Raw genomic sequence first — 12,319 nt, forward strand, 5'->3', positions numbered from 1 at the left:
TCCGAGTTATACAGTCCCAAAAAATTAAAAATATAGAAATGTAAATCCTACTCTAAACTAATCCTAGACTATGTTCCTATACTTTACCCAATGCCTCATATCCTCATCACGAACCTCCTTTGCATACATGATAATCGGGGCATTCCCCGAATAAATCAATACAAATCTCTTGGGGCATTCCTCGACCAAATGAGTACATTTTAATACAATAAAAATGGGAAAATCACTCAGCACCAACATTTACACATTCGATGATTAAAATCCTACAAGTTGTCTACCTCAAAACATAGAATTTGCCTATCAAATTAACGGCCTAATCATGCTACTATCGTGTTCGAAAATATTCATACTTAAACCAAAATCAATGAATCTTAATCAATCCAAATTCAGTCTTGTTTTATCAATTTCTTAATTCCGGCCAAACATTCAATTTCAATTCTCAATCGAGATACCATTTCACCAAACCATAATCAAGAAAAAACCAACCACGAATCAAAATAAACACACATTCATCACCAACGAGGATCAAACAACACACAATATTGAATTCAATGCACCGGATATCATCAACAATGAAACAAAAAGAGTGAGAGAGTAGAATCGGGCCTCAATTGAAGCTTTGTTAGGCCAAATTACGTGACCAAAAATAGAGACCGCATCCGAAAACCTCTACTTGAACCTTAACAATGAATTTGTGACTCGAATCTCCAATCTGATAAACCCGAAACTCCGATTAGGCTAAGAACGATCTCAATCGAATCCTAATTTGTTTGTTTTCTGACGGATCTGTAGAACTTCAAATGAGTTTTCACAGAAAACCATCGGCTTTGGACGGCGACCGACAATGTTCCCCGGTGATAAATTGCCAAAAACAGTCAGTGAATGTCCATTTCTGCCTCTTTCCTTTAATTTCATGATCTCTTCTCCGATCTCTCTCTCGTAGATCTCTCGATCTCTCTCTCTTCGTTGTTCCTACTTGCTATCCGTCCTCATCTCTTTCTTGAACTCTACTGTGCGTGTGTTTGATGGTGAGAGGGTATTGAGTGTATCTGGTGAGTGTCACACCCCCTTTTTTTTCGACCCAAAAAGAATTGATTTTGTAGTTTCGAAAGGATTTTTATATTAAAGTGACAAAAAGATAAAAATTTCTGTTTCGAAAAGGATTATATACATTTTTACTTAGAGTCACCACTTGACATAATCCGGTATGCTAAGCCACCTTTGAAAGATCCTTTTCAGAAAGATTTGACTCTTTAAACTGGTTTGCAAACAGGGATTCCGACTAAGGAATTCTGTTGATCGAGGGGAAGGTATTAGGCACCCCTCAGTCCCGTGGTTCGACCACAGTCGCTTGGTAGAGCGTATCGGCTAATTTGACACTACGAATGTATAAATCACACAAAAATACATAAAACAATCAATCAACATGGACAAAACAAAACCAATCCAAAATGTAGTGTCCAGTCCAGTTATACAGTCCCAAAAATAAAAAAATGCAAAAATGTAAACGTACGCTAACCTACACTAATCCTAAACTATGGTTCAATGCTTTACCCGATGCCTCGAACCTTGATCATGAACGTCTTCCACCAACATAATACGTCGGGGCATTCGCCGGTGAATAAATACAATGAGCCTCGGGGCATTTTCCGGCGAAATGAATACATTCAATGATAAAAACAAATCATTCCACAAACATTTCAAATCATTCAACCATACACAATCCCTACTTTTGCCTACCCAAACCTATATTTGCCTATCCATTCCAACAATATTTGTGCTTATTCCGAATTAAACAGAGCAACAATAAATCAAAATTAAACCAATTTCACGTTATCAACCTTACAATTCACATCCCCAATTTCATGCTCAACCATACGATTAATTAAGTCTTTGATTAACAATTCAATTTTTTTCTTCAACATCCAAAACCAAGCACCAACCACACACACAATAATTATTCATCGATAAACACTACCAAACATCAACAAGATCAATCAATCACAACCAACAAACACAAATATAACCTCATTTTTTTCAAATTTAAGATGAAATAAAGAGAAGAGTTAAAGAATTTGGACCTTTCGAATATGTTTTGATGATTTATGAAGAGAAATAACAGCTGTCCCAAAAATCCTCAATGAACAACCTCAACCACGAACAACCAACTCGGTATCAAGGCCTGCCAAACCTGAATAGAAATAAAATATTAAAGAAAACCTCAATTTTGAAACCCCAAACCATAGATTAGGAACCAACTCGATAATGTTGATCCCGAATTTTGATATGAACACAAACCCACGAAGAAAAAGGGACAATCCAAAATAATGATACACAAATCAAAGCGAAATACAAATTCTAACACGGTTCCAACTCATTTTCTAGAAAAAGGTGGGGCTGATGATGTTGTTTTCTGGTAGATTTTGCAGGAAAGAGGATGAACGGTGCCTGGCAGTGTTTTTCGGTGGATAGTCTGGTGGTTTCCAATTGGGTGGTCCTGGGTTTGGTTGTCCAGAAGCTTGGAGCTATTGTTTTTGAGTTGATGGAGCTGAGCTCGGGTCACTGGAATGGACCTCCCTTCACAGTTTTTTTTCACTATTTCTTACCTCTTTTGATCTCTCTTCCTCTCGATTTTTGCTCCCCTATTTTAGTGACACACCATATTCGTCGCTATCATATGAAAATCCATCGCTAAATAGAAATAGCGACGGAATAGCAACGGAATTTGTTCTGTCGCTATATTGCTCGTTGCTAACCTCATAGCGACAAAAAATTGAATTCCGTCACAAAATTTGTGACCATTTAGAGACGAAACAGTTTGGTTGTTGATATTACTGACATACATTTCCGTTGCTATAGCGTTGCTATTCCCAAAATTTATTTTGGTCGTGGTTTAATTTACGATAGAATATTTTATCGTTGATCCGTTGCAACATAATTTGGTCTACTTATTTAGCAACTAAATTTATCTATCGTTAAAGTTTTTCAGTAGCTACGACTGATGTTATTCAGTAATTTTTTGTCGCTAATAATTTTATAAGAAAATAGTTGAAACACGTAAATTATAAAATAATTAAATATCCAACATTCAAATATATACAAAAATTCACAACAATTGTGTCCAACACCCACAATTTCAAGTATTTTATCAAACATAAACTAATGTCAAAATAGTCTATCAAAAATTAGTGCAATGATCATGGACTTCGAATAATATGAAGCTACGAATCAACGTCGTCATCATCATCATGAGTAGGAGGAGGATCAATCACGGCCCCATCTTGTACCCTAGTACCACCAACACGTTCAATAACTATCGGAAGAAAATGAGTAGTAAGGGCCGGAATCAATTGCTTCACCAACTCCTCCATATTTGTTGTCGGTAAAGAAATCGAAGGTGGTACTGATGATGTGGAAGCATTGCAGGCACAAAGTTTTTTCCCAAAGTAACTTGTTGCTTCAGATCCAAGACCAAACAATCTTTTTCTCTTTGTTCCTCTCGCAGCTTCATAATATGTCTCCAATTGATCTATTTCAGATTCACATTGTACTTTTTACTGTATAATTTCTTCATACCTTTCCTATAACAAGTGAAGTTATTAAAATAGACTCAAGGTCATGTCAACACAAAAGAAAAATAAGAGATGAATATCATATCGTTAGATGTAAGTTATGAACTTACATGTAGAAGTCGGGAACGCTCATCAACAAAAGATTTTCCATCATGATTATGTGTATGGACGTGCAAATGTAACTCACTTGGAGTTGGATCTCGACCTATTTTAAGAGCATATACAGAATTTTCAGGTATTTAGAATGAGACCAACGTACATTAGCAGTTTACCAAAAGAGAATCATGACACACCACCAAGTTTCTTTGCCCTATTCTAAGCAAAAAATGTCACCAAACATGTTGGTATAGCAGTAAAATAAAGAGGAAAAAGAAAAGAGTAGCGGGAAAGATTTTTTGCAAAACAAAGAGGAAAAATAAGAGAAACTGCAGCAATTGCTTGCTGAAAACATAGCATAAAACCAGCAGCAGCTGCAATAACAGAAAACAACAGCAGTAACAATTTCCAGCAACTATTAGTGTAACAAATAAGAATGCACATGTAGAAAACAGCTGCTGCAGTTCTGGAAAACAGCAACTATTGGTTTCTTGGGCAGTATGTTGCATTTTTGGAAGATAGCTGCTTGCTGGAAAAGTAGCATAAAACCAGCAGTAGCTACAATAATAGAAAACAACAGATATGTTCCACAGAGAAAATACTGTTTTTATTGCAAGATTGATAGAGGTAAGATTGCAAATACACTACCCTCACGCATATGGTGAGATTACACTAGCTACGTTGTTGGTTGGAACCATGAAGTACAGTTAGGAACAAAATGAGGATATGTTTCATTGAAAAGATTTGCCAATAGAATTAATAAAAAAAGTTGATGATTGAAGAAACATCATTAATATAAATAGTAGATAGCATTTAAATAAAAGTAAAGGATATTAAGGCAGATATTTTAGGGTTAAAGTATCTACCTTAATATCCTTGTTTTGCAGCCCAAACAAGGTAGCACCACTACCAGCTGCTTGCTACGCACTTTAGACACAACCATAGCTACTAAAACAACGAAGTAATGACTTAAATCTACTCAGCCATTTCAAGGTACATAGAAGCAGACCAGAGCATCACATATAGCGCCAAAATAAAGTGGAAAAACTAGCATGTCAACAGCCAAAAGAACATAGCATCAGCCCAAACAAAATAACTTTCTGGGTTGATGAACAGTTTTCATGAAATATATACTTACAAGTTTTTTCTGGTGCTCTCCAGCTGTGATAGAGCCACCGGTGTGCGTCCCAGTAGCTACTTCATGTTCACCACTATGATTCTTTGAATTTATCTCAGACTTCTTAACACAGTCATCATTTTGCCAAAGTTCCATCCACTTTTTCCACACATGGTCATTTACAAATTCCGGTTGAATTGTAGCTCTATGCTTCTTTATATTGAAAATGAAATTCTTGTAGCATAATGCAGCCTTCTTCATCCATTGTTGCTTCACCAGAACTTCACTAACGGAAGCATCCCAATAGAAATTCTTCTGAAATTCAGTTTAAAGTAATGTAATTAAGTGTTAGATGCAAACTCAAACAACTTATATTGATTATGATCTTAAAAAACATACCTTGAATTCTCCAAAATAACCATCTTTGACATCTTGTGAAGCACCTTTCCAGTTGATCCCATTAGGATCTACTTCACTTTTGAAAGAAATGTAATGGAACTGGAGCATTTGAAAGATGGTTCCAACCTGTACAACATCAAATTCAAAATCAATAATACTACACAATATCTATGTACAAAAATAGTAAACACATAAGTAGTAGGTACTAACCCTGATGAAATCAGAAAAATAAAGGTCCGGCCATTGTTACAACTGGAATCTCCTGAAGCAGATACATTTCTCTGACTAGATGTTGCCTCAGCTGCTGTGTTGCTTTGAGCATTCATATTCTGGCCTGTTGGGTTGCTTTGGTTAGGTGAAACCGGAGATATCTCAGGAATGACCGGTGTTTGATCGGGTGGCATGGTCGGAATGGAGTTTGTATCATCCTGTTTGATTACTGGAGCTGGAATAGAAGGAATTCTTGCACGATTAGCAGCCTTACTCCTGCCTATGGACTTTTGCGGCACGATATCCACTTCGAGTCATATCTGAAAAAATAACGGTGTCATTAGATTATCACTATTAAAAATCAAATTAAAATGATGCAATATGAAAAATTAGCAGATTATTAAAAGGAAACCAAAAACTTATAAAATGATGATATCTTAGAGAAAAACTAGTAAAAACAACATACAACAAAGCTAAAATAACACATTTTTTGAAGCACTTGGCACAGTCTATGTTTTGAACTAAAAACAAACTACAACAAAGCTAAAATAACAGATTCCGTAGTTTCTTACTAAAAACAAAATACAACAAAGCTAAAATAGCAGATATTTATCAAGTTCTATTCACTATCTATGTCTTCTTCAAACTCTTCCTCTTCATCCTCCTCAGTTTCCTCGGTTTCATATTCTTCTTCTGTATATCCATCTTGAATTTTATGATGCTCTTCAAATAAACCATCATTAAGAGGTTCATTCATTTCAAGTACACCCTCATTTGGATCATGCAATAGAATATCTTCATCTATAGAAATAGACATATCTATCTCATGGACTTCAACTTCTTTAACTTGAAAAGGAACATTCAGTTCTGAAGTTATCACTACTTGCTCAACTGGTAATTCAATAACATTTTGAGGTTTGACCTTCAATACAGCTAGCCAATCTTCTTTGTCCTTTTTCTTACTTGGATAAGGTACATAACATACTTGCGTTGCTTGCATTGCAAGAATAAAAGGCTCATACTTTTTATATCGACGACGATGGTTAATATCAACCAATTTTTACTGATCATGCTTCTTAACACCGACATCTATTATTGGGTCAAACCATTCGCATTTGAATAACAAAGTTTTCTTTAAAGGTGCTTCACGGTATTCCACTTGTATGATCTCTTTTATTCGCCCATAATAATCCCCAAAATTTGGATTCGAGATATAAACTCCACTATTCATTGTTGATCTCATGCTACCATGACATTCTGTGTGAAATTTATATCCGTTAACAAAATAAACTGAATGAGATGTAGCTCCTATTAATGGTCCACGAGCAAGACTACGCAAGTATTCATTTTCAATGGGATTGCACCGAGCCTATTTAAAAAAAACAAAGATCTAGTTAAACAGGAGAAACCAATTTAAGTTCATGCATTATTATATGAAATTTAATATTTATTTAAATCTTACATATCCCTTGAACCATATAGCGAAGTTTTCTTCAAGGCTCTCGTCTATTTCGCTTTGAGAGAGATTTAGAAATTCTTCTTCCAAACGTTGCAGGTACATACTTCATTGCAACAAATTAATTTATATATTAGAAGTCACAATATAAGAATAGATTTTATAATTATTAATTAATAGAATTTGGTTACCTCACAAATGGCTTAACCTCCTCACAATTTAGTAAAATATAAGTTTGAGCCGCCTTGATTTCATCTAAGATTAAATCTCTTTTTTTTGCTTCTCCCCAAAGTCGACCTGGATGAGAGAATATTGAAAGATTTCCTTTAAGATCTTTCACAACACCACCATCATCATTACGATCTACATTATGATTTTGTGACATGACATAAGGTTCAAAATAATGAGAAAATAGTTGTGTTGACTCCATCATCAAGTACGCTTCACAAATGGAACCCTCAACACTAGCTTTATTCCCAATCATCTTTTTAAGAGTTCCCAAATACCTATATACAGAAAAAGATATAACATTATGTTTCGGAAGGTTATGTATTAATTAACCGTTAGAAGTTTGACATAGAGCTATATATTTACCTTTCAAAAGGATACATCCATCGATATTGTACAGGTCCAGCAACCCTTGCTTCATATGGAAGGTGCACAGGAAGATGTTCCATTGAGTCGAAGAACCCAGGAGTAAATATATGTTCCAACTTACACAAAATTTATGAAATATCTCTCTCTAATCACACCATATCATCCACTCATAGAGTGGTCAAAGTAAAATCCTTAAAAAATAAACTCAATTCTATAAGTGCCTGCCACAAATTACTAAGAAGTAGTTCACGAAAATCAATAGGCATTAGTCATTGCATGAACACATGACAATCGTGACTCTTCATTCCAAATAACCTTTTCGCATTTGTTTCTAGCAACCTACCCAAATTTGAAACATACCCATCTGGAAACTTTAAGCATTTCACCCAATTAAACAAGATCGCTCTTGCTTCCTTGTCTAATGTATAGACAGCTTTTGGATATTGGTCAGTACTATCCTTTCCCAATTGAGGCTGATCACAATATTTTGCCGTATCTAATCGTGACTGTGGATTATCTTTAGTTTTGTCATCAAAATTAAGAACAGTGTTAAATACATTATCAAAGAAGTTTTTCTCAATATGCATAACATCAAGATTATTTTGAATCATGTTAGAACTCCAGTATGGCAAATCCCAAAAGATGCTTCGCTTTTTCCACCCACATGTGTTACATATTATTTTATTAACTTGTTCTGCATCTAACTCTGTTACATTTCTTATCCCTAAATTACAAATCTGGTCCAAAATTTCCTCTCCTATTCTATTTGTTGGGGGAGGTCTTCTGATAATCTGGACTTTAAGAAAGTTCTTTCGATCTCTCCTAAATGGGTGGTGCTGGTCAAGGAACATTCTTTGGCAATCAAACCAGGATTGTTTTCTTCCATGCTGTAATCTAAAAGATTGTGTTTCCTCCATACAATAAGGACATGCTAATTTACCTGCAGTACTTCATCCCGATATCATAGAATATGCAGACAAGTCACTAATTGTCCAAATCAAAGCTGCCTTTAATTGAAAGTTTTGCCTTTTTGAGATGTCAAATGCTTCCACACCTATCTCCCACAACAAGTTCAACTCCTTAATTAGGGGTTATAGATAAACATCAATTTTATGTTTGGGATTGCTGGGACCTGGAACAATGATAGTTAAGAACATATAAACCTCTTTCATGCACATTCCTAGAGGTAAATTGTATGGAGTAACAATCACTGGCCACGAAGAATATTTTCTTCCAGACTGACTGAATGGTTGAAAACCATCTGTACATAACCCCAACCTGACATTTCTTGGTTCAGCGGCAAAAAAAGGATAAATTTCATTGAAGTTCTTCCAAGCCTCAGAATCTGATGGATGGCGCCTCACACTATCCTCTTTTTTATGCTCATGATGCCATCTCATGTCAGCAGCTGTAGCATGAGATGCATATAATCTTTGCAATCTCGGAATCAAAGGAAAATAATACATTCTCTTGTAAGGGACCAATTTCCTCTTACGAGAGCCAGCACAACACTTATACCTTGGCTTGCTACAAAATTTACAAGATGTAAGGTGTTCATCATAATCACCCCAATACAACATACATCCTGATTCACAACAATCCGAGGATGAGAATGAGGAAGTAGAGAGCAACCAATCTTCTTGTAGTGGAGTTGAGACCTGTCAATCTTTTCAACTGGCAAACCCAAGCTACGCACTAACTTCTTCGTCTGATAATAGTTATCAAGCACGATGTTATCTTCAGGTAAAGACTCCTTAAGTAATTGCATCATTTGGTTATAGCCCCTCTGTGACATATTTTTCTCTATTTTAATATTCAATATTCGAGAGACAACTGCAAGTTGAGAGAGGGATGAACCGGGATATAATTCTGCATCAGCAGCATCTAACAAATCATAAATTTTTTTAGAAATGGGATTAGGATCTTCCTCCATTGAATGTTGAAAAGGATGAGATGACTCGGGTTCACCATTGCTATAAGATTTCCAGCTTGAACCCTGAGAAAAATTGGGACTAGCTACATCTAAATTCATTTGTCGGTATGGATTCTCTTTGAATATTGGATGACCACCACCATGCAATGCATTACCATAAGAAGTCTCACTTCTATCATCTCTTTCCCCTTTATGCTTCCAAATAAAATAGTTCTCAATAAATCCAGATTGATAAAGGTGACATTTAACAGTTTCAACATCCATGAATTTATAGTTCTGACATGTTGCACATGGATATCTAACTTTGTCACCACTCATACGATTTGGTTGAGAACATGCAAATTGAATAAATTCATCCAACCCGGTTACAAATCTAGAGTATAAGCCCCCTCAGCCATCTAACCTCTCATACATCCAACTACGCTCTAGATTATTCATGTTCCTATTAAGGTTGAAATAAAAAAAAGGATAATCAGTGCTAATTAACCAGCTTAATAATAAACACGACAATTAGTCTTAATTAATAATTAACCTTGTTGGAAATGTTTATTAACAAATACGATAATGTACGATCAGGCTCTATATAAAGAACTACTTAGCAAAGAAAGCATAATTAAGTTGATCAATTGACAGTTAAATAGTTTCACCAAAATTATTCAAACTTATGCTCTTAAAGTAGAAAACAAAACTAGTTTACCTTTAAAATAAGATAAAAGTGATACATACTTATATTTTAAGTTACAAACATGATTGAGAAGCCAACAAGCTTACCAAGAAAAATTAAAAAGTCAAAAGAAAGTTTTAAAACACACCTGATTGAATACAATACTCCACTTATTTTACCACCAATCTACAACTGCACTACACCAATTCCAGTAAAAAGACACCTGAAAGATAAGTGTATCAAATAAGTATTTGAATATAGGACACACCTCGTTAACATTTTTACAGAATCCAAGCAACATTGATGTACATACAAAACATTTGTAAAGAATCGGTTATTGGTTTATTGGTTAAAACTATTTCCCTTATATATTTTAGAGCTTCTGTGGAATATAGAAGTATTATGGAATAACTTTTTTTTCTTCAGTACAGTTGCATAAATAACATATGATATACATATGATGGCTAAATAACATGGAATAACTTTTTATCTTCAGTACAGTTGGATAATTTTATTATGTGTTTTGTGAAGTACCTCTATATTTTCATACAATTGCAAGACTAACTTAAGGATTCAAAAAGTTCCTCTAATAATTAGAGAAGAAGTTAATGCATCACTTTGGAGGCATTGGTTGCTAAAGACTAACCTAAGAAGAAAACCACTTGTTTAACTTTAATTACAAAATTGATACATATGATTCAAACCATACACATTGATAGCCGATATATAACGGACAAGGGTATATTTCAAAACAATTCAGTTTCAACTTCTAACTTCGCCATTCAACTAATAAATCGACCACATAAGACAAAAGTTTACATTGCTTCACTAGCCATAGTCCAAAGGAATTATTATGATGCTTTTGTATCAGTATCCAAACAATCCTCCAGCATGCTTTTAGACTTACAATGTGAATAAGCTAATCTTTCACTCCCTGGACGAATAAATACTCAAAAGTGCTAAAGCATATTCCAACTACCAAAGATGGATTTCTACCATAGGACTAGGCAAAGTTAAATACCTCAGAGGATAGTTCTACGTCACAGAACATACAAATAGACAAGATTTTATTGAAGTAAGCTTAAAATAACAAAACCCATTATAGAAATATTTCAACATGTAGCGGGGGACTAAAAACCAGCAGGATGACTCAATAAACCAAAGCTGTTGATTCTTTACGAGAAGTCAAACTTTCTACATTATTGGTTGATGCCCTTCTTCCTAAACCACCTCACTGGATGGATTAAATTTTAAATAAAGGCCAAGATAGGGTAGTAGTGTCACAAATCATAACAACACTTACAAAGAACAGAAAGAGGAAAATACCTCAAATAGCTGGTTTCGTCAAAGCCAAAAGAAAGCAGTCGCAAATCAAGAATCTTTCCTTGCAGCTCAGTTCATAAATTATATGAAAATGGAATTAATCAGTTGAATATCGGTCAAATTGGAAGCACATATCCAAGAACTTGAAGATCGAAAGCTGATTCAGTAAAAAGGAAGACAAGTGAAGCAAGAGTAGTGAAGAATTTTGATCTAGAAATGGAGAGGCACATCAGTATAGAGGGGAAAGTATATCATTTTAGAGAGGAAGAGATGGGGGGGGGGGGGGCGGGTGGAAATGAATAAAACCCTATAGGCCCCCCCTTTTCTATAGTAAAAATAATTAATTAGAAAACTATAATTAAGATTTTACGACGGCATAGTTGGTCGCTAAACAAAAAATTTTTTTTCTTTAAAATGAATGGCACCAACGAAAGTTTGTTGCTAAATCCGTTGCTACGAAATAATTAACATAGCGACCAAAAAATTCGTTGCTAATTCGTCACTAAATTTGGGCGCCAATTTTTTCCGCTATTATTTAGTGACAAAAATCAAATTCCGTCACTGATTCGTTGCTAAGAACATGTCAAAAGATTGGACTACAATGTCTGCAACCAAATTGAATGTTTTGTTGCTAATTCGTCGCTACATAGTGACGAAATTTGGTCTGTCAGTAAATTTCATCTCTAAGCACAGTTTTTTTTATAGTGCGACCATTATTCAAAAAGAATGAAATAGAAGGAAGGAGGGAAACCAAGTCTTGAATTTGGACGTCATACTCATCCCTAGTTATGAGTGAATCAAGTCACAAGTATGCCCAAGAATTGAAAAAAGAGGGACTATACCGAGTTGAAGAGTCGAGCGAGTATCTATCGAGGTTCCGGTTCGCAGCTCTGTTATTACATCAAAAATGAAAATTATAGGTTAAAACATAAACGAAATTCTAAAAATCCTT

At 35.0% G+C, this 12,319-nt stretch overlaps 1 protein-coding gene across 1 annotated transcript; it reads right to left on the reverse strand.

Annotated features, from left to right (window-relative positions):
• Positions 1–7,716: 7,716 nt before the first annotated feature.
• On the reverse strand, positions 7,717–9,644 carry LOC124899627. The gene is made up of 3 exons (XM_047414580.1): positions 8,966–9,644; positions 8,580–8,855; positions 7,717–8,387 (listed from the first exon to the last, which is right to left on the reverse strand). Exons 1-3 carry the CDS (start codon positions 9,642–9,644, stop codon positions 7,717–7,719), a joined length of 1,626 nt encoding a protein of 541 aa, XP_047270536.1.
• Between the last annotated feature and the right edge of the window lie 2,675 nt (positions 9,645–12,319).

The sequence above is a fragment of the Capsicum annuum genome, chromosome 6, assembly GCF_002878395.1.
Source record: "Capsicum annuum cultivar UCD-10X-F1 chromosome 6, UCD10Xv1.1, whole genome shotgun sequence".
NCBI classification, from domain to species: domain Eukaryota; kingdom Viridiplantae; phylum Streptophyta; class Magnoliopsida; order Solanales; family Solanaceae; genus Capsicum; species Capsicum annuum.

Excerpts from the sequence above, each read along its gene's own strand:
- LOC124899627 (XM_047414580.1), bottom strand. The coding sequence starts at position 9,644 with ATGGATGTTGAAACTGTTAAATGTCACCTTTATCAATCTGGATTTATT. Across the intron at positions 8,856-8,965 it reads AAATTTTGTAGCAAGCCAAG|CTGCTGACATGAGATGGCAT; the intron begins GTATAAGTGTTG and ends CTCATGCTACAG. Across the intron at positions 8,388-8,579 it reads CTTAACTATCATTGTTCCAG|GTAAATTAGCATGTCCTTAT; the intron begins GTCCCAGCAATC and ends GAAGTACTGCAG.